General features: G+C 33.7%; 1 protein-coding gene across 1 annotated transcript; it reads right to left on the reverse strand.

The window, feature by feature from the left end:
- Positions 1 to 1,086: 1,086 nt before the first annotated feature.
- LOC125053324 (neuronal acetylcholine receptor subunit eat-2) lies at positions 1,087 to 16,827 on the reverse strand. The gene is made up of 12 exons (XM_047654644.1): positions 16,635 to 16,827; positions 14,181 to 14,384; positions 13,811 to 13,942; positions 13,415 to 13,573; positions 13,049 to 13,239; positions 12,567 to 12,673; positions 11,441 to 11,572; positions 10,734 to 10,839; positions 9,772 to 9,967; positions 9,187 to 9,333; positions 8,171 to 8,331; positions 1,087 to 1,347 (listed from the first exon to the last, which is right to left on the reverse strand). The coding sequence occupies exons 1-12, from the start codon at positions 16,711 to 16,713 to the stop codon at positions 1,153 to 1,155; spliced, it is 1,809 nt and encodes a 602-aa protein (XP_047510600.1). The 5' UTR covers positions 16,714 to 16,827; the 3' UTR covers positions 1,087 to 1,152.
- Positions 16,828 to 26,264: the final 9,437 nt, after the last annotated feature.

The raw sequence follows: 26,264 nt of genomic DNA on the forward strand, positions 1-26,264 counted from the left end.
CACATAAAAGCTTCTGTGGGCTTTAAAAATTCAATTTTCGTTCGAATATGTTAGGATTTTGATGTTTGTAAACGATATGACGAATAGATAAAGTGTGCATTACTTCGGTGAACCAGCTTGGTACCTATTTTATTTTTACTTATTGATTCAAGGAAATCACATTATATATATTTCAATTTTCTTCAAAATATTTGATAATTATACTTACTTAATGGCCTATACCCCTAGATGGGGAAGAGGGCGTCCTCGGTGAGTCTCTATCGCGTTCGATCTTGGGGCTCGGCAATTATGGTTATCATTAAATTTGTATTTCAGTAAACAAGGTTCAGGGAAGTTATGGGTTAAAAAAGGTTTTGGTTGTAAAACATCGTTACTTCGATACAAGGGAAATAATAATTACCTTATATTTTGTAAATAATAAACCTTCATTTCATTTTTTTACATGAAATTTAAAATCTATGATAAAGAAGAAATTGTTTTGCAATTGTCTATTAATTAGTTTGCAAAAAGGTATTTTTGGACAACCTTTGTGATAAGCTCTATAAATTTAAGATATATGTTTTATGTATCTATCTAAAAACAACATTCTCTGTTCGTTTAATATTTACTTACTTACTTACTCCTCAACTATATTGTTTCTAATTAAAGGAATATTAACTGTATGGGCTCTTCAGAAACCAAGATTGAACAATAAAAAACTACTTAGTGGTTTTTTGATATTTTTTTACTTTAATTGTTATAATAAAAAAGGTAAATAATTTAGTTTTGGCCTAGTGGCTTCAGCGTGCGACTTTCATCCCTGAGGTCCTAGTTTTTCAGAAATCTGAGGCCCAGACCTAAAGACGTTGTAGCGACACTGATTTATTTATTTTAAATAATTTAGTTTTAGGCAATACTATGTAATATATTTTAATATTGAGTAATGATTGGTCACGTATGCAATAAATCAATGAACTAAAGGACACTTAACTTAAACCCTTTATCTAATCAAAAAATAGTAATGATTATATACTTACTACTCTCTTTATAAAGCGCCGATTGAATGACACATCGGAGGCCCGATCTTGCAAATAAAATTGCAAATAAATATGTAGATAAAAATATTTTATAACTTTATTTACAGGAAGGAAATGTTATATAAAATAGTTTTATTTAAAAATGTAAGCTTAACATAACACTAAATGCCACAGAGTAGATGAAGAACAAAGTCTTATCGGTTATTTCAGCCAGCTCTCTCACTTCGCTGTGCTGGACGTTGTCAGTCTGCATCTGTTCTAGATTTCTTGGCGTTGGCACCTCATCTTCTTCTTGTAAATCCTCGTTTATCGTTTCGTAAATCCGGCAATCCTGAAATAGATAACATTGTTCTATACACAAGGGCGCATTTATAATTACCGTTCTTTAAGCATGAACAAAATATTTTTTTAATGAATAAACCGCATAATTAAATTGATTTGGATGTGTATAATTTAACCACATAATATATCAATAATTATTATTTAAAGGACCAATATTTTTATACATTATAAACTTTCTATGTGCGTATTTAACACTCGCTGGATAGAAAAGGCATACTTAGACCCAAAAAGTCGACGGCGTGTGTCAAGCTCAGAAGGCTGATCGAAGTCTATTAGAAAAAAACATCAGGTAAGAGATACAAAAACCTAAGAACCATACCTAATAATATAATTAATATTTACTAATGACATGTTTTATATAAGTTCCAATATTTGTGATACAACGACTCTAACCAAGTACTACGAGCCGGGATTAAACCCCCATACTTAAAAGGTCAAGCCCAATTCTAAAATCAGTTAACTAATTATACATTAAAGTAAATTAATGTAATTATTAAATGTAGCTACGTTTTTTATAAATTAATAATTATTAACCCACTAGACATAATTAATTGACTTTATAATTCAAAACCAATTACAATTATTTTGTAGGAGTTGGCTGTGGCATCACTGTGTATATGTTTGTAGGAGTTGGCATCACTGTGTATATGTTTGAAGGAGTTGGCATCACTGTGTATTTGATTTGTAGGAGTTAGCATCACTGTGTATATGTTTGTAGGAGTTGGCATCACTGCGTACATGTTTGAAGGAGATGGCATCACTGTGTATTTGTTTTGTACGAGTTGGCATCACTGTGTATTTGATTTGTAGGAGTTGGCATCACTTTGTATATGTTTTGTAGGAGTTGGCATTACTGTGTATTCGATTTGTAAGAGTTGGCATCACTGTGTATTTGATTTGTAGGAGTTGGCATCATTGATATTAGAGTTGTAGGAGTTGGCATCACTGTGTATTTTATTTGTAGAAGTTGGCATCACTATGTATTTCATTTGTAGGAGTTGGCATCACTGTTTTTTTCGATTTGTAAGAGTTGGCATCACTGTGTACATGTTTGTAGGAGTTGGCATCATTGGTATTTGATTTGTAGGAGCTGGCATCACTGTGTATTTGATTTGTAGGAGTTAGCATCACTGTGTATATGTTTGTAGGAGTTGGCATCACTGCGTACATGTTTGAAGGAGATGGCATCACTGTGTATTTGTTTTGTACGAGTTGGCATCACTGTGTATTTGATTTGTAGGAGTTGGCATCACTTTGTATATGTTTTGTAGGAGTTGGCATTACTGTGTATTCGATTTGTAGGAGTTGGCATCACTGTGTATTTGTTTTGTAGGAGTTGGCATAACTGTGTATTCGATTTGTAAGAGTTGGCATCACTGTGTATTTGATTTGTAGGAGTTGGCATCATTGGTATTAGAGTTGTAGGAGTTGGCATCACTGTGTACATGTTTGTAGGAGTTGGCATCACTGTGTACATGTTTGTAGGAGTTGGCATCACTGTTTTTTTCGATTTGTAAGAGTTGGCATCACTGTGTACATGTTTGTAGGAGTTGGCATCATTGGTATTTGATTTGTAGGAGCTGGCATCACTGTGTATTTGTTTTGTAGGAGTTGGAATTACTGTGTTTTCGATTTGTAAGAGTTGGCATCACTGTGTACATGTTTGTAGGAGTTGGCATCATTGGTATTTGATTTGTAGGAGCTGGCATCACTGTGTATTTCATTTGTAGGAGTTGGCATCACTGTGTATTTGTTTTGTAGGAGTTGGCATCACTGTGTATATGTTTGTAGGAGTTGGCATCACTGTGTATTTGATTTGTACGAGTTGGCATCACTGTGTATTTGTTTTGTAGGAGTTGGCATTACTGTGTATTCGATTTTTAAGAGTTGGCATCACTGTGTATTTGATTTGTACGAGTTGGCATCACTGTGTATTTGTTTTGTAGGAGTTGGCATTACTGTGTATTCGATTTTTAAGAGTTGGCATCACTGTGTATTTGAATTGTAGGAGTTGGCATCATTGGTGTTTGAGTTGTAGGAGTTGGCATCACTGTGTATTTGATTTGTACGAGTTGGCATCACTGTGTATTTGTTTTGTAGGAGTTGGCATTACTGTGTATTCGATTTTTAAGAGTTGGCATCACTGTGTATTTGAATTGTAGGAGTTGGCATCATTGGTGTTTGAGTTGTAGGAGTTGGCATCACTGTGTATTTCATTTGTAGGAGTTGGCATCACTGTGTATTTGATTTGTAGGAGTTGGCATCACTGCGTATTTGATTTGTAGGAGTTGGCATCATTGTGTATTTGTTTTGTAGGAGTTGGCATTACTGTGTATTCGATTTGTAAGAGTTGGCATCACTTTGTATTTCATTTGTAGGAGTTGGCTTCACTGTGTATTTGATTTGTAGGAGTTGGCATCACTGTGTATTTGTTTTGTAGGAGTTGGCATTACTGTGTATTCGATTTGTAAGAGTTGGCATCACTGTGTACATGTTTGTAGGAGTTGGCATCACTGTGTATTCGATTTGTAAGAGTTGGCATCACTTTGTATTTCATTTGTAGGAGTTGGCATCACTGTGTATTTGATTTGTAGGAGTTGGCATCACTGTGTATTTGTTTTGTAGGAGTTGGCATTACTGTGTATTCGATTTGTAAGAGTTGGCATCACTGTTTACATGTTTGTAGGAGTTGGCATCACTGTGTACATGTTTGTAGGAGTTGGCATCACTGTGTATATGTTTGAAGGAGTTGGCATCACTGTGTATTTGATTTGTAAGAGTTAGCATCACTGTGTATATGTTTGTAGGAGTTGGCATCACTGCGTACATGTTTGAAGGAGATGGCATCACTGTGTATTTGTTTTGTACGAGTTGGCATCACTGTGTATTTGATTTGTAGGAGTTGGCATCACTTTGTATATGTTTTGTAGGAGTTGGCATTACTGTGTATTCGATTTGTAGGAGTTGGCATCACTGTGTATTTGTTTTGTAGGAGTTGGCATTACTGTGTATTCGATTTGTAAGAGTTGGCATCACTTTGTATTTGATTTGTAGGAGTTGGCATCATTGTGTATTTGATTTGTAGGAGTTGGCATCACTGTGTATTTGTTTTGTAGGAGTTGGCATTACTGTGTATTCGATTTGTAAGAGTTGGCATCACTTTGTATTTGATTTGTAGGAGTTGGCATCATTGTGTATTTGATTTGTAGGAGTTGGCATCACTGTGTATTTGTTTTGTAAGAGTTGGCATCACTGTGTATTCGATTTGTAAGAGTTGGCATCACTGTGTACATGTTTGTAGGAGTTGGCATCACTGTGTATTCGATTTGTAAGAGTTGGCATCACTTTGTATTTCATTTGTAGGAGTTGGCATCACTGTGTATTTGATTTGTAGGAGTTGGCATCACTGTGTATTTGTTTTGTAGGAGTTGGCATTACTGTGTATTCGATTTGTAAGAGTTGGCATCACTGTGTACATGTTTGTAGGAGTTGGCATCACTGTGTACATGTTTGTAGGAGTTGGCATCACTGTGTATATGTTTGAAGGAGTTGGCATCACTGTGTATTTGATTTGTAAGAGTTAGCATCACTGTGTATATGTTTGTAGGAGTTGGCATCACTGCGTACATGTTTGAAGGAGATGGCATCACTGTGTATTTGTTTTGTACGAGTTGGCATCACTGTGTATTTGATTTGTAGGAGTTGGCATCACTTTGTACATGTTTGTAGGAGTTGGCATCACTCTGTACATGTTTGTAGGAGTTGGCATCACTGTGTACATGTTTGTAGGAGTTGGCATCACTGTGTATATGTTTGAAGGAGTTGGCATCACTGTGTATTTGATTTGTACGAGTTGGCATCACTGTGTATTTGTTTTGTAGGAGTTGGCATTACTGTGTATTCGATTTGTAAGAGTTGGCATCACTTTGTATTTGATTTGTAGGAGTTGGCATCACTGTGTATTTGTTTTGTAGGAGTTGGCATTACTGTGTATTCGATTTGTAAGAGTTGGCATCACTGTGTACATGTTTGTAGGAGTTGGCATCACTCTGTACATGCTTGTAGGAGTTGGCATCACTGCGTATTTGATTTGTAGGAGTTGGCATCATTGTGTATTTGTTTTGTAGGAGTTGGCATTACTGTGTATTCGATTTGTAAGAGTTGGCATCACTTTGTATTTCATTTGTAGGAGTTGGCATCACTGTGTATTTGATTTGTAGGAGTTGGCATCACTGTGTATTTGTTTTGTAGGAGTTGGCATTACTGTGTATTCGATTTGTAAGAGTTGGCATCACTGTGTACATGTTTGTAGGAGTTGGCATCACTGTGTATTCGATTTGTAAGAGTTGGCATCACTTTGTATTTCATTTGTAGGAGTTGGCATCACTGTGTATTTGATTTGTAGGAGTTGGCATCACTGTGTATTTGTTTTGTAGGAGTTGGCATTACTGTGTATTCGATTTGTAAGAGTTGGCATCACTGTGTACATGTTTGTAGGAGTTGGCATCACTGTGTACATGTTTGTAGGAGTTGGCATCACTGTGTATATGTTTGAAGGAGTTGGCATCACTGTGTATTTGATTTGTAAGAGTTAGCATCACTGTGTATATGTTTGTAGGAGTTGGCATCACTGCGTACATGTTTGAAGGAGATGGCATCACTGTGTATTTGTTTTGTACGAGTTGGCATCACTGTGTATTTGATTTGTAGGAGTTGGCATCACTTTGTATATGTTTTGTAGGAGTTGGCATTACTGTGTATTCGATTTGTAGGAGTTGGCATCACTGTGTATTTGTTTTGTAGGAGTTGGCATTACTGTGTATTCGATTTGTAAGAGTTGGCATCACTTTGTATTTGATTTGTAGGAGTTGGCATCATTGTGTATTTGATTTGTAGGAGTTGGCATCACTGTGTATTTGTTTTGTAGGAGTTGGCATTACTGTGTATTCGATTTGTAAGAGTTGGCATCACTGTGTACATGTTTGTAGGAGTTGGCATCACTGTGTACATGTTTGTAGGAGTTGGCATTACTGTGTATTCGATTTGTAGGAGTTGGCATCACTGTGTACATGTTTGTAGGAGTTGGCATCATTGGTATTTGATTTGTAGGAGTTGGCATTACTGTGTATTCGATTTGTAAGAGTTGGCATCACTTTGTATTTGATTTGTAGGAGTTGGCATCACTGTGTATTTGTTTTGTAGGAGTTGGCATTACTGTGTATTCGATTTGTAAGAGTTGGCATTACTGTGTATTCGATTTGTAAGAGTTGGCATCACTGTGTACATGTTTGTAGGAGTTGGCATCACTCTGTACATGCTTGTAGGAGTTGGCATCACTGCGTATTTGATTTGTAGGAGTTGGCATTACTGTGTATTTGTTTTGTAGGAGTTGGCATTACTGTGTATTCGATTTGTAAGAGTTGGCATCACTTTGTATTTCATTTGTAGGAGTTGGCATCACTGCGTATTTGATTTGTAGGAGTTGGCATCACTATGTATATGTTTGTAGGAGTTGGCATCACTCTGTACATGCTTGTAGGAGTTGGCATCACTGCGTATTTGATTTGTAGGAGTTGGCATCACTATGTATTCGATTTGTAAGAGTTGGCATTACTGTGTATTCGATTTGTAAGAGTTGGCATCACTGTGTACATGTTTGTAGGAGTTGGCATCACTCTGTACATGCTTGTAGGAGTTGGCATCACTGCGTATTTGATTTGTAGGAGTTGGCATCATTGTGTATTTGTTTTGTAGGAGTTGGCATTACTGTGTATTCGATTTGTAAGAGTTGGCATCACTTTGTATTTCATTTGTAGGAGTTGGCATCACTGCGTATTTGATTTGTAGGAGTTGGCATCACTATGTATATGTTTTGTAGGAGTTGGCATTACTGTGTATTCGATTTGTAAGAGTTGGCATCACTGTGTATTTGAATTGTAGAAGTTGGCATCATTGGTATTAGAGTTGTAGGAATTGGCATCACTGTGTATTTTATTTGTAGGAGTTGGCATCACTATGTATTTTATTTGTAGGAGTTGGCATCACTGTGTATTTGTTTTGTAGGAGTTGGAATTACTGTGTTTTTGATTTGTAAGAGTTGGCATCACTGTGTACATGTTTGTAGGAGTTGGCATCACTGTGAATTTGATTTGTAGGAGTTGGCATCACTGTGTATTTGATTTGTAGGAGTTGGCATCATTGGTATTTGAGTTGTAGGAGTTGGCATCACTGTGTATTTTAGTTGTAGGAGTTGGCATCACTGTGTATTTCATTTGTAGGAGTTGGCATCACTGTGTATTTGTTTTGTAGGAGTTGGCATTACTGTGTATTCGATTTGTAAGAGTTGGCATCACTGTGTACATGTTTGTAGGAGTTGGCATCATTTGTATTTGATTTGTAGGAGTTGGCATCACTGTGTATTCGATTTGTAGAAGTTGGCATTACTGTGTATTTGTTTTGTAGGAGTTGGCATCACTGTGTATCTGCTTGTAGGAGTTGGCATCACTGTGTATTTCATTTGTACGAGTTGGCATCACTGTCCATTTGTTTTCTACGAGTTGGCATGGCATCACTGTGTATTTGTTTTGTAGGCATCACTTTGTATTACAATTGTGCAGTACAATTTTTAAATATGATATAGTTTATTCCAGCTAAATTCTTAATTATTTCAGTAAATTTTCACACAATTTAAATTAAACCGATTTCACCCAACGTTATACAGACTACAGCATTTGTTAATTTCATCCCCGAGACGGTATTACGCTATTTATAATTGTTTGAAAGGCCAAAGAGTTTAATTTAATAAAGCTTACCTTCAAAGGCGGCAAACAGAACAGAGAACGAAACCATTGGGCCGTTAAAACGTTTTGCATAACAATGGTCCGGGCTAGCCGCTCCGCCAGTGACGTCATTAGTGCCACTTGTATTAGCAATGCCAGGAGGATACCTCCCAAAACTGCTGTGTATAAAATCACTAGAAAGGTGTTGGGAAAAGTTTTCAGGTTATTGATATGTAATTTTTATTTATTTGTTTTACTACTTATTGCTTAGTTATACTCGTACAATGACTTTTAGAAGTAGCAATAAGGTGAACGTCTTCCCTCTGTACTGGCTTAAAAAACTGTGGAAGGTCAACCTAAACATCAAAAATATTATATCACCCAAAGTAAAGTAAGACAGACAACAAAAAGGTCCATATTCTAATTTCGTATATCAAGTCACAATCTCGTTTGGACCGCTGTCAAATGTTATAACTTTATATAGAAATAGATTGACAGCTATTGAAACTAGTGGTAGTAGAAATAATAAGGTAAATTTTAGCTTTATTTAATAAGTACGAAGGTTTGAAGAAAACACCGCTGTAGAACAGTTGATTTTTGATGTATAGGTTCGTTTTCCGGTGAAACTATTTAGAGTGGAAGGCACAAGTAACTGATCACTTACTTGTCTTTAAGGGACAACTGATACATATATCCTTTGTTTTTGGGTGCATTATTAAAACGTTTTCAGCTCAAAGCTAAGCTTTTGGACGTGTTGGGTTTTCTTCCCGGTAAAATTGTGGTTATTTGCCTAGCCTATTTTTATTAGGCTATTTGTTAATTATCATTCATAAATCACACAATTTAAACTTCAATTAAAGATTCGACTTATCTGTGACTGTTCTGTCACGTGATTGACATATAACAATCAATATTGTAAAAATCTTTTTTTTTAAATTAATATGTTTTACAAGTTATTTTACTAAGATACAGATTACAGGACAATATTATTATTCTTTCTCAACTTATACGTTTATGTGAATTATATAAAATTTAAATTATATACTTACATATGGTCGGGACTGTGTGACATGGCACTAAAAAGTCGATATAGCAAAGTCCCATACAAATAATAATAGAGCAGCCCGCATAGAACCATACTCTTGCCAAACATAGGGTCTCCGTCCAGAATGATAACAGGAGAAATGTTACTAATACTAAAAAAAACAAATATTCACACTAAGTAAAAGTATTAAATAATTATATTGTGTCTTGTAGATAACAAAATGTATGAATCTCTATATATTCGGGGTATTAAGATCTTTTTATACACGTTTGGCCACAATCAAACCTGATGTTAAGTGAGAAGTGATGTGGTGGTGGTTAATTGCTAAACAGTGGTAAGTGAAAAAATTAAACACGAGTTTAGAGTGTCTTCTCGTTAATCCAGACTTTAAGTAGTAACACTACCAGACTTTAAGTAGTAACACTACTTAAAGTACCAGACTTTAAGTAGTAACACTACTTAAAGTCTGGATTTGGACACTTATTAGTAAATTCGGTTAGACGTAAATTACTTATTAGTCTTATGTTAGGCTATATCTTTGATGTCTCACTGAAAAGACAATGTATTAAAAATATATTAAAAACCTTACCCAATAATGGTGTATAAAAAACGATATTATAAGCAGTGGCTCGTCGCTTAATACTCATTTTAATTGCAAATCTATCACTACGGTGCGTAGTATTATCATCGGACGTGTACATTAGATTCCAAGACGCCGAACTCACAATATGCTGACTGGAAGACACTTCCCATATATTTAAAATAACATCGTCTAATTCGCTAAACTGAAATTTAAAAATTTTACGTCAAGTACTGGACAACTTCGGAAAATGTATATTAGTATTTAATTTTCTTGTAATGAGATAATTCAGAACATTTCGTAAATAAAAGGAAAATATTGAAAATCATTTATATTCATATAGGTAACGTACACTTATGAACGTCAAAAAAGAAATATATATGAAATGCTTTTTATTTTAAATTTACTGCCAGTTCTCAAATCATGGGCGTAGAATAGAACGGAAGAGAAGAACTGGCAAAAGATTCTGGAACTGGAAAGGCTATGAGTTGAATAATTGACTGACCTATAGCATGATTCGGCACCATTCTCTTTTGGTGCGCAATTAACATTTGGTCGATTTAGAAAAACATGAATAAAACAAAGCGACGTATACGTTAAGAGTTAATTAATAAAACCTTTTCTCTGCAAATTCGAATCATTTGACATCTAAACTATCCAGTACGCTCCACGGACGGAGTTTGCTTGAATATACACAAAGAATACACTTCACTTGGTAGCATTCATCGGTTTTATGTAATACATGAATGACCACGTTCTTTAAAGGTTGTAGTGCTCCTAGATCATTAGGACTCAGGGTTTTTCAAGATAGGAGCGTACCAATTCCTAAAAGGTTGGCAACGCACTTACGAACCCTTTGGCAATGTGAGTGTCTCGGGGCGGCGGTATCACTTAACATCAGGTTACTCCTATGTTTGTATACTATAACAAAAGAAGTGTGTATGTGAGAAATTAGTTCATTTTATACTTACAACTTTCATGGCTGCAGTGTTCTGGTCTAGTTGTTTAAGAAGAATTTTCTCGTGAGCCTGCCACGGTTCTATTACGATAGCACAAGTGTATTCATCGCGCGGCCATCTGAAATAGAATATTAAAGCTACTTTTTAATAAAACCTAAAAACATATTCATTGATTAGTACATACATATTATAAATCAAAACACGTAGACAAACCAAAACAGATTACATAGATAAACAATATATATGAAACAGAAAACATAAGTAAGAACATTAATAGAAACAAAAATAAAAGAAAACTGAAATTTATCATTAAAGAAACGACAATTAACACTTAATATTTCAAAGAAAAAACTTAATCATTTCTGCTAAACAAAGTTGAAGTCTTCCAGCCTCTTCAAATATTTCCTCACACCCTCTTTGGTGAGATGGAAAATATCAACATCATAATAATTAGTGTCATAGTGAGCTAAAACGCGAAGTTTTTCATAAAACTTTCTCCCCCGTCTTCGTTTGGAAGTTAAGGGCGAGAGAAATACAGAAAAAATATATTTGTCGTCCAGCTACGGGATTTTTTTTGAGTTTTAATGTTCAAAAGACTTTAAGTACCTACTGGTTAATTTGCTGTAATATGAAAGGACTAAAACTAAATCCGAAATTATTCTTCAGAAGGGCTTCTATAATTATTCTATCTAGTTGTATGGATGATAATTTCAGCGCACCTGGTCATCGTGGTGGTGTAGTCAAAGCACCAGGTGTTAACAGAGGTCTGCATATGGTAAGTTGCCTCTCCGCTGTTCACCATTGTTATCAACTCAGGGTTCTTTGCGTCTAGCATACTTACTGCGTCGGAGCTGTAATTATCAAGTCAAATAAGTTCATAGGAAATTTATGATAGGTAAATTGTGGTGTAAATAATAAATAAATAACAACAACATCAATGGCGTAATCAACATCAACCATTTTAGGTCTGGGCCTCAGATTTCTATATCTGTTTCATGGCAATCTAATAGTAAGTGATCCGCCTTCTGTGCCTGACACACGCCGTCGACTTTTTGGGTCTAAGGCAAGCCGGTTTCCTCGCGATTTTTTCCATCACCGTTCGAGCTAATGTTAAATGCGCACATAGACAAAAAGTCCATTGGTGCACAGCCGGGGATCGAACCTACGACCTCAGGGGTGAGAATCGCAAGCTGAAGCCACTAGGCTAACACTGCTCAAAAAAAAAATATTTCGCTTATTTATAATCAATTTACTGTTTAATTAATGTTAAATTTACGCTAATATCCAAAATATTATTTCAGTAGCCTTGCTCATCAATACCAAGTGGATTTTCATCTCATTTTTACGGGCAGTTTATGGTTGTTCTGACATAACTACATGTCTAATAAGGAAGACAATTACAAGGTTAGAAATAAAGATAAATGTCGTACTGCTACTGTTGAACTTTTTCTTACCCCTGTTATACATAATGTAGTAATATATAAGCTAACTTTATGTATTATTCAGTATCATGTAAGTATGAGAAAATCATGCATGGAAGTAATATAATTCTTAAATAAATAAATATTTTGAACCGTAAAGTTGTCAATGCAGGCAGAGAGCAGTGTGCGCGCGAAAGTATGTATGGAAATCTAGTTTCTACCACTACTACTCAGTTCAGGTAAAGTGTGATCACGGAGAGTTACTTTTAATTCAATTTGACACCAAAAAAAAAATCTAGAGTTTGGTGTCTGGTCTGCATCTGCACTAGACAGGACCCCCTGAAAAGCGTGTATAAAGGGTCCAATCTTTAGCAAATGAAAATCAAACTAAATAATAATCAAAGAAAAGTGTTCATAGACTTACTTGTACGTGTGGAATGAAGGACTCCATATTTGTCCTTGACGAAATTTTAGGGATGTTACATTGTTGAATTTGGCGAGGTCCCACGCCATACTTTGATCAGTCCAAGTCTAAAGAATACTTAAGTTTTTACGCTTCAGAATAATTGAGAATTCGATGGAAGAATTGAGGATTATCTTGTAAATAAAAAAATAGGCTTGATAAGAATGTAGCAGAAAGAACTATATACGTAAAGTTTTTTCCTAGATTATTAGACTATTTCTTAGCTCTACATAGATTACGAGGCCCAATGTCTACTGCTAAGTCGTATGTATAGTTAATATGTACATTGCCTAAATCCGGATTTCCATTTAGACATCACGAAATTTAATAGTTTTTCAAAACACGCCAACCAGGTTGATCTACTGCATTCAATCTTTCTCTTATTAATTTTTTTCAAATTTTATTAGTATTAATTTGAATAGTGTTCTTGTTAAACATCTTACCATAACCATTGAAAGACCAGTTGATAACTTCGACTCAAATGCGTCGTACGAAACACTGTTGATCCTAACACCAAGATTTACTACCACTTCAGAGCTTGGAGGTATCATTGGATTTCTATCAAGCAACAATACCCTTTTCAGTTTGTCCGAATTTGATAGTTTTGGATCTATTGCTTCGGAATTTGGAGTTACTGTAATAAATGCGATCCATAATAAGACTTTGATTTCTTGTTACTTTTAATTGCATCTATAACTGTATTTTTATATCGAAATCTATCAGCTTTTGCTACGGCACAGCGTATAGATGAACCTTGTCATACAAAATTTCATTTTAGTTGAGAATGATTATTAACTACATTTGTTTACCTTCGCTTGCATCGCCCGGTATAGGGCAATCATACAAAAATTTGGCCTCAACACCATTCCATGCGGCAAAACTGAAGTATTTTACTGGTATTGGGTCCATATCCATATAAGTTAAAAGGGGAAGCGAATCACCTTCTTTACCAAATTCAATGAGTCCTTCTAAAATAAATAACGCTGCTTAGTAAAATTCAAGTAACAAAAGAATTGGAAATAAACAGAAAACTAATGAACTAAAGCTAAATTAATTTATTGTTTGACAACAATATTAAGCGCCCTCCAGCGTAGTGGTATACAATATTAGATACGAATTGATGAGGATTAACGTATCACCATGATAATCCAGTAAGATTCACCTAATAAGAAATGTGCTTAAATTTTAATAAAACTTAAATGAACCTTCTGATATTTTAATGTAGAAAGCCCGAAACTCCACGGGGGAAAGAACGCCAACAGTCTTGGCTGATGCTTTTGCATTTCTTCGCAAATTGCGTCGGAGTTCCGTAAATTTATTAGCACCACCACCTATGACTGTAAAACATTGAAATAAAAAATAAGTTCACATTACATAACCTACAAACTATATTGTAGGTTATCTATCAAATTGATTTACTATTTTTTAGTTTGTCTCATGGTTAAGTTATCTTGACGTTACATTCGTAAAGAATTCGTATTAAGCACAAAACCTTTATCAAAGTATATTTTTATCTTAAAAGGATATTAATCGAAAATTATTGAAAAAAAATTCAATATGAAGGTAGTTACTAACCTATTTCATAAACTGGTTCGGTAGTTGGTGCCGGTACAGACGACAGCAAAATATGTCCATTACTAGCCGCCAATATCGCGAGGTGCATCTCGAACACAATGCTGGAATCTGACTTCACTAGCTTACGATCGTATGCCTCCGTAAAGAAATAGTTTTTGTAGCTGTAGCCATGTTGACATAGATATTCCTTGCATCGTAGCGCCACTAGAATAAAATTTCAATTTCAAAAATTATACAAACGAATTATATAATGATGTAAACTAAATTCTAGAACAATAATCTTAATTGAACATCATTAGATGTTAACGCAATCGACAAGCGAGTATTAAGTTGACGAGTAATTTTTATTTATTTATAGCCTTATATCAGAAATACAAAATATATACATTATAAATATTGTTTTTCTTAATCTACGATAACTGATTCTGTGTGCCTACGGGCAAAGGCCTCCCCCATTGCCCTCCATTTTTCCTTATTGTATACCAATCTCATCCAGGTCTTAGTCTTTCCAGCCATTTCCATGATTTCATCGGCCCACCTTTTAAATTGCCTACCTCTGTTTCTTTTATGGCCTCTTGGTTGCCATAGTGTTACAATTTTGCTCCATTGAACTGCTCCTCTTATGGTATGACGAGTAATGAACAATTTCAAGTCTATAACATTATTGGCGCCTTTTTTTATAATTTTGTACATCAGTCGCAACATCCACAGAGAAAAAGATTGTACTGATTTGACATTTTATCAAGTATTTATCTATGTTATATATTTTTGTTATGTTAGATTTTACAGTGATTTTAGGAAGGCTATATTATGCTAGTCTCATAATTAGAATAAAACATAAAACCTAAAACCCCTTACTAAATAATTTAATCTGAGATTGCACAGTTAACTAAAAAATAGACAGCGTGTAGAAAGTATCGAGACATTACCGAAAATTCACCAAACGATTGCCTTTTAAAGCTTCTTTGAATTAAAACATTATCTAAATAAATAACTTTTTTATACGAATTTTAACTTTGTCATTTGCGTTCGTTTTGTTTATGATTTTTCTCTGTCTAGTCCAAAGCGCGGGAAATGCGCTAATCAAATTAAACATGTCAGTTGTCAACATGGTTAAGTCAATTTGATATTTTATGTTCGTCGTCTACAATAGTTCCTTTCAATGAATTGTTTTGGCGACAGTTCTTTTGCGAATTCTAGCTTTACACGAAAGCGAGAGACAAAGTCACTAAAATGACCCGTTTAATCTTTTCGTTGTTGATATTGGCAGCTCAAATAGAACCTTCACATTTTAAAAGCTTTAAGAAATGTAATATTATATGCAAAAAATCTTTATGTGCAGACCTCTAACCATAGCATTACAGAATGTATATGTATATTCAATAAAATCAGCCAGCCAAAATTAGGTTACAATATAGAACACATATTTAATAAGCTAAAACAATACTGTAAAAAAAACTTCACTACCTGTGGTACCCATATTACCCTTCCCCCTCAGAAAGAAGACTGCGTTAAGTGTATCTCCAGTATGTTAAAAACAAATAATTTAATCTATTACTGTTGAATGTTGTGTTGTTTTTTTCTATGTGTATGTATTGTTTGGTATGTGTTATTAATGTATATAGTTGCCTCATTGGAGTCATTTGTAATGGTAGATTATTTTATTAAAAATATAATAGAGTCAGTTTGCGCGTTCGAAGTCTCGCTCCTGAATCTTACAATAAGGAAAAAAGAAATAAAGCGTCTATTACAGCAACCATGCGTCTGTAATCTATACGTATACACTAATGAATAAATTACTTTTTAAAGACTTGCTCAATTCACAAAAATGTATAACAATTCAGAACAAGTGTCTATTAAAGAATTCAGAAGGAAAGTTGAGAAAGTTCTAGAAACTCGCGTCAAAGTTGGAGTGGAATTGAGCGGTTAACATTTAAGATCGTTCCGGGATCGTCTCAATTATTTAAATTAAGGCATGGATTAGTTTTATCGAAGCTTCATTAAGCAAGTAATATTTTATTTAAAGAACTCTGCGATAATATTATCTATTACATCTTCTAGAACTTTTATATTGTTTTGTTTTAAATAAGATTGATTAGCTGCTAAACAGTATTTTTCAGTTTTACTCATCACTTGTTTATAAGTTCATGTATTACAATTAATAAAAAAATTAAATCTATCCTAAAATTACCTGTTCTATACAGAAATAATACTCAACTGTAGGCAAAATTTGTAAAAATCTTTCATTTTAATCAATAATAATAATTCACCCTCATTCATAATGAAATCAAAATAATACTGTTAATAAAATATTTAACTGTCTCAATAACATTATTAAATTAAAAAAAAGAGACCAGTAAAACAAAATAGAATTGGTGGTTTCTCATCTTTGTTTTTACGTAAATGTCATACAGGAGACGAAATAAATAACAAAATAATGTTTTAAATACTTACTGTTATATGTGAACGTGAAATTAGTTGAAAGTACATTTCCAAATAAAAAACACACATAGATAAATAACAAACACTTCATTGTTTAAAAGTTTAAACGTATCACCGATCACCAACTGAGTTCTAGTACTGAAGAATCGTTCTCTGCGCTGTGCGCGTAAAACAGGGCTTTTTATTATGGGATTTTATTCATAAACTTAAATAGCTATTGTATGTTTAGGTCCTTATCACTCTTGTATCACTTTGGAAACAATTGAGAGTGACAAAACATTATGAAAAAGCTATTTTATACACGATTTACTGTCTACGCACGGTTTTATTTTTAAAATATTAAAAACCCTATGTTACTCAGTGTAGAATTCTAATGGTGGTTCGGTATATTTTAGTTTATTCGTTTAAACGTACAAAAACTTTCATCTTCATAACATTAGTTATTAACCAATATTACCGGGACTAATCTAGGACGTACTAGAGAAGGGACCGCTCAAAAGTACCCATACTTGGTGTAAGTCATGAAAGTGGACGAAGCGAGTGGTATATTAGGACGTAACTAGTGAAGATCCGTGGACTCTGACTACCCCTTTGAGAAGAAGAAGAATATACATTTATGTATAAATAAATAAAAACTAATTATGAAACCTAGTAATCCTACCTATTTGCAGTCTTTTAACTGGTGCATGGTTTCGTCTCTTTTTGTTAAATTGTGTTTACGCTTCGATGAAATGAGACAGACGATAACTATAAAACGGTGCAATTGGACGGATGATTTTTAATAAATTTGAAGAAAGAGTATAGTTTTATTGTTTGTTTTTCGTAAAGCCTGTTAAAGTTGAAACTACTACTATTTTACGTGTAGTGTGGATTACTATGAAAATTAAAGACATGAGTTGACAGGTCTCACGTCAATTAGATTCAATCGGTTCAATTCACGTTAGACTATAACATGTTTAAGTATTAACAATTCTCAAAAACCAATCACATATCATACATTAACTAATTGCCACTAAAGTCGTTTATATATAAGATCTCTTTCAATTGTTATTCTTTATTTATTAATCTGACAATTCACATCCCTAGAGGAAACGCAGTTATCAGAACGGACGAGATAAACACGGGTTTGTTATATTGTAACTAAAAATGTTTAATTTATTATTACTATAGATCCCGTGTTGGCAATTTTTCATATTAAACAACGATATTGCATGCATATTCCTAGGGGACGTTATTATTATTAATACATTGAAATATTTACTCTAACTACACGGGGCTAGCTTTATAAATGGTTAAATTATCTATTATATCGATAATTTATGCAATCGTTGCATAATGAAACGAGAGTATTTAAAGAATTGCTATTTAAGAATTGTTGCTTTATGAAAAGTAATAATTCTTTAATCAATACTGCCCGTTGTCTCTTTTCCTATATTTAAAAGTAATTATACAATTTTAATACCAAACAAAAATCCTAATCCTAATGTTCAGTTGCTTGTGAATCCATAGCAGAAGGAGTGATTAACAGCCAGATAAATTTAAAAAATATTAATAATGTATTCCTTTTGTAAATTATTCCTTGTTATGCAGAGTTGACATTATCTAAACATTTATTATAAACGTTATACAAACATGAATATATAATTTACTTATTAATAAATTAAACATGAAAACTTTTTTTCAAATATTAATTGTACGGTTTACAACCATACAGGTATTTGCAATGTAAATGACAGCATGCAATATGATTTGCTTGTGTGTTCATTTTCATTATATCTTAATATATTCGCTTAAGTTAGTTCGCATTCAGACCTCGTACCGGGCGCGACTCTTATCTCAATCTCACCCCACTAGTTTAATCCATTGCTCATTAAATAAATAATTATCCCTTTAAATATCTTAATAATTTATCCCAACCCCGAACATTAATTATAAGATATTATTATTTTTAAGAATTCTGAGATTCTAATGTACGTATCTAGGTAATACGTTTTGTAGTACTTTTCTTGAAGACTGAATTCGTTGCCTGTCGTGTTAATACGATAAATGTGCTATTAAGGTAGATATATTGCGCAAACACAATACTTTAGGGAAATTATAGTTTCTTATTTCATAACTATAGTTATCTAGATTATGTAATACTTAAGCAATTTTCACCTTCAGTAAATAAATTTATGTTTACTGATCTAATTTAAGTGACGGCTTAAATATTTTCTACTCATTGGTATCGTTACGATATAATATTGTTCCTGCAGTCACACTTTTTAGCCTGCTTCGTTTTTATATTTTCTAAATCAAGTAGGCTATCAAACCGAGAGTTTTTTACGCCGACTTTTTCTCTCGGCCTACACCCTCTGTCTTCTTTGCCGATGACTAGGGATGTCTACCGATACAAATTTAATGAGTGATACCTGTATCTTATATTCCATAATAAACATATTTTGTTATTTTAATGATCAATAATTTCTGGGGTGCTAAGCTAGACAAAACCGAACAGTGGCAGATTTATTAATGTTTCCGTAGCAAAACTCACTTGGAGACGTTCCAATGAAGGTCCCCCGACACTCCTAAATAATTAGTATCGTCAAAAAAGTGCGGTGGTATTCAACACTGTTACCAGAAAGTGACCATTACTTGCTTCAAGTATGGTTGCTCAGGGCTCATTTTTTTACGATTCGGTAGATTTCTGTCCTAAGACAGCCCCCTATGCAGTTTCACCACTTGCATCGCATTATACTCAGTAGTGAGTATCTGTTACAAACTCAAAATCGGAGTTACAGAGAACCTTATATGTCCTGTACCGAACAATTAGATTTAGAGATTAGAAATACATGTCTGATCAGCAGCACTTCATTAGCATTAAAATCCTTCAAGATAAGAGCGTACCAATCCCTAAAAAGTCGACACCGCACTTGCGAGCATTCTGCCAGTGCCTTTTTGCTCTATAAAAAAACCTAGTATAGATATTGCCATTATTTATTTTTATATTGAAACGCCGAAAAATCTTCATATTTAGAATAATACGGAAATTGTTATACCTTTCATAAAGGCACTCATGTTTATACAATGGCCTTTGTTTGCTATAGTGTTCCGATGAGGAGTATTAGGCTTGCTCATATCATCAGTAAGATATGGAAATAATATCAGGCTATAAATTTGTGATTGGTGTATTTAAAAAAAAATCCTTATAAAGCCGCACCTTCTGACATTGAGAATGTCCATCACTTAACATCAGATGATGCAGCCGTAGCAACGCAGTAAATTCTAAGCCCAGAAGTACTACAGGTACATTCGAATCCTGAGATAACAAAAGCAAGAACTCACCTATCATTAGCGTGCACAGCAAGTCTGATTGCGCTAAATAACTGAGTAGCTACTTAAGTGGCATATGGCGTTTAATAATAATTCTTTATTTCTTTTTAATAACAAAAGTACGATTACAATTAAGAAGGTATTGGGAGCCAGTCTCCCTTTCCAAGCTAGGTAAGAACCTGATATGGATAGCCAGGCTTTCATTGCACAGCAGTCATACTGAGTCATAACAAAAAAAGTATATATATGAGTAGGCAACAAAATTTAAAGTTTAAAAAAAAAAACACTAATCAAAACAGTCAACTAGATTCCTACAGAAATAGAGTTGTATGGGTGTATGTGTGTGTGTGTTAGTGAGTGAGTGAGTGTGTATGTGTGATTGAGTGAGTTGGGTCCAGAATTCTATTCCAACACAATAACTATTTCAGGTTTATTTCAGTGAAGAGTGATAAAACAATGGCTTATAAAAATAAAAACAAAATGTGTAGGTATTCGCTATTGGACGGGGTTCGGACAATGGCCATTGTTAGTTTATTCAATTGAATATAGATGATATTTTTAACATAATATATAGGTAACTATTTTTGTCTCCAACCCTTTAATTTGCATTGATATTTTCCATTTACCTTTGCCCTAGGGACGGAGAATAATATTCAGACTTTAATATTACCTATTTACATATTTTCCATGAAGTTTTTGTTAGGGACAAGATACTAACATATTTCTCCTAATTCTCGATTTATTTGACATAAATATATTGAAGTCCATATATATTACAGAAATTGTACTTTAATCTGTTTAAACCTGGGTCTCATTTATAATTAATGTGACATGATTAATAGGGTATAAGGTTATTACTGTTTTGTGCTGTAAAAATAATTAACTAACTAAGAAAACCGGCAGTTTCCTTATGATGTTGTCTTTCACCGTTCAAGCAAATGTTATTTGCGCACATAGTCTTTCCCAAGAGGAGCGCACACTAAAAGCCTATCAAACGCTTCTAAATAGGAAATACAGTACCTATTTAACTGATTATAATGCTACATACAACCAGTTAACAATATTTAATTACAAAGCGAATTTGAATGTGTTTAATTGGACCCTAGTTTTAAATTACAACTCGAACAATACAGCAACTATTTGTCACAATTGTTTGAAATACGACATCTAATTAAAAACGTTCCGTTTGACGTTATATTTGGTTTTCCTATTGACATTGGTGCGCCCTATAAAATAATAATAAATCTGTCGCAGCAATGGCGACACTTTCAGCTGCCAGTGTCATTATACGCCATAGAGCTTATAAGTCAACGTCAAACTCAAATCAGTTTAAAACCGTTATTACTAGCTGTTTATTACTAATAGTGATTGTTATAATCATTATTAAAAGTAATTTATTAGCACTTTAAACCTTTTAATCTTAAAGATAATCATTTGACAGTCACCCTACGATTGCTGTTCGACTCTGTAGTCGGTTCGGGATTGGTCGTGGACGTAACGCCGTCGTAACAAATTCTGCCCTGCGATTCTGTAACTCACTTCACGAACTCACACAGCGGTTTTCGCATCGGCGGTCTCTCTCAAATCAGTCGTGAAGCAGTCATTTTATGATTTGGCATTCTGATAAACAATAAAGTACAAGCTCCCACCTTTTCAGAATGCCAAATCATAAAATGACTGCTTCACGACCGATTTGAGTGAGTTACAGAATCGCAGGGCTGTTCTCAGGTTGATTGGGCGATAACTAAAATTCCAACAAATTAATTTATTTTTAATAATTGATGTAATAATAAACAATCACATCTGATGTTAAGTGAGATGTGACATATAGGAGGGCACGCCTGTCCATAAGATGCCTATATAGTCGCCGCTTGTTGCTTCTTCAAAAATTGATACATATCTCCGACTTCCTGCCGTTAGACGACGATATTCATATAATATATTCTTTTTAATTATGAAAAAATGTGTGAAAAAAACTTATAGGCAACGACAATTTTTATATATGTATAATATAAATATTGGTATATAAGCCGCATTAGTATGAATCGTTATGGTAACTTATTTAAATAAAAAAGAAAATAATTACATGCTGTTTGAATTTTAATAATTTGCCTTCCGATCACAGGTCCTTCAAAGTCTATCAGGACCTTGAAATAATCCGTCACTTCAATTTTATTATTTCAACACCATCAAGTAAAGAGATAAATAGAGTGTAAATGTTGTCTATAGTCTGTAGTCTGAAATAATCTGAGCCCATTACATTAGTATCAAGTAGGTCACAACACCTCCGAGTTAAAAGAAAGCATTAGTAAAGCGATGTTTCCTTTGTCAACTTCCGGTTGACCTGTTTGCTCGCTGCACTACTATTTCAGCTTTCAATTAATATTGACACCTGGGACTTAGTTATTTTTAGTTTTAATTTAGAATATCTAAATTATCAGTGCCATATAAAGATTTCATGGTACATAATATAAAAATTAAAATTAATAAACAAAAGAATATATTTACTGAAAAGTCTACTACAAGAAATTTAAACAATTTGCCAGGCAAAGTGAGCAAAGGGATGTAATGTTATTAATAAGGTGAAACGGGTTTAGATAAAAACGTTTCTACGTAATTATCATAAAGAAATTAATGACGTTAATTGGGTTATTATGAAACGTGAACATAAGATGAGAACCGTATTTATTCTACGTTTTAATTAGGTCGTAAGAGTCTCTTGACGTATTAAACGGATTGCAAAGATAACTCAGTAGAAAATATAGTAAAAACTGTTACAATAAACAGAAGACCATTATTGCTTTCTTAATAATATAATAGAATCTTTGTTCGTATTAAGTACCACATAGACCATTATGATATTCCGATCTAACATTGTTAAGCATTTCCGTCAACAAGGATGTTTGATCTCTCACAAGTGATCGTTTATGAGGCTAAAGCCATGGAGAATAGATTAGAAATCTACTAGATTATATTCAGAAAAAATAATTATTTTAATGAAACAAACCCAAAATCATTATGGTAGAATTCAGTAAGACAAGTATTTTAGCGATAGATTTAGGTTTGTAGAATTTAATTCTATTTAGTTCTCTTCTATAATGTGAAAAACTTCGAGCATATTCGCTCACTCAGGTACACATTATTACTAGAGAAAAGGACCCTGAAAGAATCGCAAATCGACAATTCCCCTTCTTTCGGGATGTCAATACAATTAGGAAATGTCTGTTTTTTCATTGCTATAGGCCGGTAGTTCTCGAGCCATTTGTCAACGTGCCTTCTTTATTGGGCTTGTTATAGGTTTTCCTTATTTTTTTCACTTTCCGCTGACTCGATCTCGATTGAAGAAACAAAAATGAATGACTTCCGAAGTTTCCTCGTTGCGGTGGGTCTTTGTGTTAGATTTACGATACATTGATAGCGCTTGGTTCTAAATAGTTTGTTAGGTATGTTGTGTTATTTAGAATATCAAGATGGTTTCTGGGTTGAAAAAGTCGATAATCAAAGTTAAGCAACGCTTGTCATGGTTAGAATATTGTTGGGTAAAGTACTAGAACACCAACGTTCGATAATCAAATCTAAGCAACGGTCGTCATGCCTATCTAGATAGTTATTCATAATTAATACACCAACGTCATTATCTAGCCTACGTTTTGGAAGACTAGCGTTTTTTTGTCTAATGGTCGAATCGAAGCTTAGGACTTAAAGACAAAGATAAAAGAAAATAAACGGATAACTAAATAGTCCGTGCAAAATTAAGAGTATTTCTGTTGCGTTAATTCTATGAAAAACCTTGAAGGACAAGACATATTGAGGCAATCCCCTAGGAGCCCGGTTAAATAAAACTGACCAAGCGAATAATGTCACATTACAATGCATTGGCTGTCGGTGGAGGATTACTAGAATGTGTGTAATGGCCCGAAGACTAGAAATATATATGTGGACATGCCGTACGAAAATCAAAGTTTCAAGGCTATGAATTTAAAAATAGAATGGTTTCTAGTCGTAACCTTATTTTCGAGAATAAATAAAATAGATTTCTTATATTAATATGTCATATCTAACTTTCGTACTAAACTGTAATTTAAATACTAGTTTCTTAGATTTACTGTTGAATGGATTTCGTTGAATATAAGAGAGGTGATTCAATGACAATTTGTGAGAGTACACACAATTTTCTAGTTATTTAAATAATCTGAAAATACAAAGTGACTTCACGAGAAATACAGTGGTAAATTAATTGAACTATGTTGCTCCTTTGACAAGGAATCATCTGAAGAATGCTTCAAGGAGTGTAATGAATTATTCATAGTATATAATAAAACTAATCTGACGTGGAATGTTTAGTTGGAATGAAAAAGTAACTTTTTGATTAGAGTTTATTAAATATACCTAGTATTTTAGAACATTGTTAGCGTTGCGGTTAAGCGTGCGGTTCTCAACTATTAGGTAGAGCGAATAATTCTGTTGTTCACATATGGATATTTATTTCAAAGTGCGAAATTAACATTTGTTCTACATGCCTATAAAGATTTATAATTAATACTGAAATTTAAGCACATACCTACTTTTGCGTGTCAAAAGCTGCTAAGTATTTTAAAATGCAAAAGTATCGGGACTAGGAGCGGTATAGATAAACATTGTATTTCTGTGAAAACATAAATGCATTTTTGAAAGAAAATTTACATACCCTTAAGATATTTGTTCGCTAATGGATATACACTTTAAGCCTACTTGAAATGAAAGGATCTATCTAATACTTGTCTAAGCAAATGAATATCGGAGTATCCTGTATGTCTAGCGTAGAAATCTCAATCGATCGGCCAATCACAAGGGATCTAATTGGATGAATAGCATATGAGGTTTTAATGTGTGTCCCGTTGTTATAATTTCTGAATGTAAAGAGTTTTGACAATTTTGCATTTAAATATCTTACGGTATTAATGTTTAAAGGAGTTCCAATATGTGTTAGGTTTTTGAACCCCGATAGGCTTTTTTAAGAGCAGGTTTAAACCAAAATCACTCTTCGAAGATTTAATTTGATCAGTCGTGTGATGAATTAAAAACAAAAATATGTATTAATCCTTCACTATAATTTCAATGGTTGACTCTAAATAAAATTACAATACAATATAAATTTATCGATACAAAAACATCACAAAATCACCTCTAACTCGTTTAAGTTTAATTCGATCATAACGAGTATTATGGAGTCAAAAATTAATTGAATTATATTACATTAGCTTGGCCGAGAGCTGTTACTAGCGATTTTATGAAATATTGTATATTTTACGAGTTATTTCAATAAAAAGCTTGGCTTTTACTTCATTATTGTTCTGCGAAGCACTTTATTGTCCATCTCATTCCACTCAAACATCGAGCATACGTTTGGTTCACTAGTCAGTCATCGCTCAATTGTCGCCAGTGTTCGATCTTATATTATAATTACCACGAGTCAAATCAAAACCACTCCCAAAAACTTAACACTTTCACATTTATAATATTAGTAAGAATATATACATAGTACATAATTGTTGCATGAAATTTCAAATTCAACCGCGTATTGTATGTAAACCAAACATATGTTTCTTTATGGTTTTATTCTAATTGTATTGCATACTACGGACCGTTCAAAATGCCCTCGAGTTTGTACTAAAGATGCGCGACCGTTGTGCCGCCGTGATTGCGTTTGTCAATTGTCACTAAAGCGGGCGGAGGGAGACGCGCGGTTGAAATCATAAATTGTGCGAGCCTACTGCGCCCTCTTAAAGGCAAGTTTAGCCTTTTTTGCCGGCCATACTGAAATAGTTTCGCCTCATTGAGCGTTGGGTGCGTTAAGTCACGTAGGCGATAAACCTTCATAATGAAATTAATAAAAATTTATGTCCACTTCTATACATAATATAAGAATCCAAGAAATTAAGGATTACTACGAATATAAATTAAAATTTATTATATCTTTGTAAATAACCATGAATATTATATTGTAAAGAGGTTATTGTGCGGTTAGGAGTGCAATTCTCAAACTTAAGGTCGTGTGTTTGAACAAGCTATAATATTTAATTAATTTAATATTACATACATTTTTAATCACTTTACAATATTTGTTTGAATGGCCAACGAATGTAGTCAACAAAGTCAACGATGTATACATACGTAAGAAGGTAAAATGTTGAGGCTCGCGAGTGCGTTGGCGGCCTTTTGGGAATTAGTACTTTCTTGAAGGACCAACGATGACGTACCTACATAGATAATTTATTACAAAATATAGTATTCTACTGTACCTGAAAATAAATCCTATACAAGTTAGGTCATAAGACAAAAGTTACTCCG

Source organism: Pieris napi, chromosome 10 (genome assembly GCF_905475465.1).
Source record: "Pieris napi chromosome 10, ilPieNapi1.2, whole genome shotgun sequence".
NCBI classification, from domain to species: Eukaryota; Metazoa; Arthropoda; class Insecta; order Lepidoptera; family Pieridae; genus Pieris; species Pieris napi.

Bases quoted from the DNA above. Each gene is read 5' to 3' on its own strand.
- LOC125053324 (XM_047654644.1), bottom strand. From the start codon at position 16,713: ATGAAGTGTTTGTTATTTATCTATGTGTGTTTTTTATTTGGAAATGTA. The intron at 12,674-13,048 runs GTAAGATGTTTA...AGTATTCTTTAG, and splicing joins CTGGTCTTTCAATGGTTATG to ACTTGGACTGATCAAAGTAT. The intron at 10,840-11,440 runs GTGCGCTGAAAT...ATTCTATTTCAG, and splicing joins TACACCACCACGATGACCAG to ATGGCCGCGCGATGAATACA.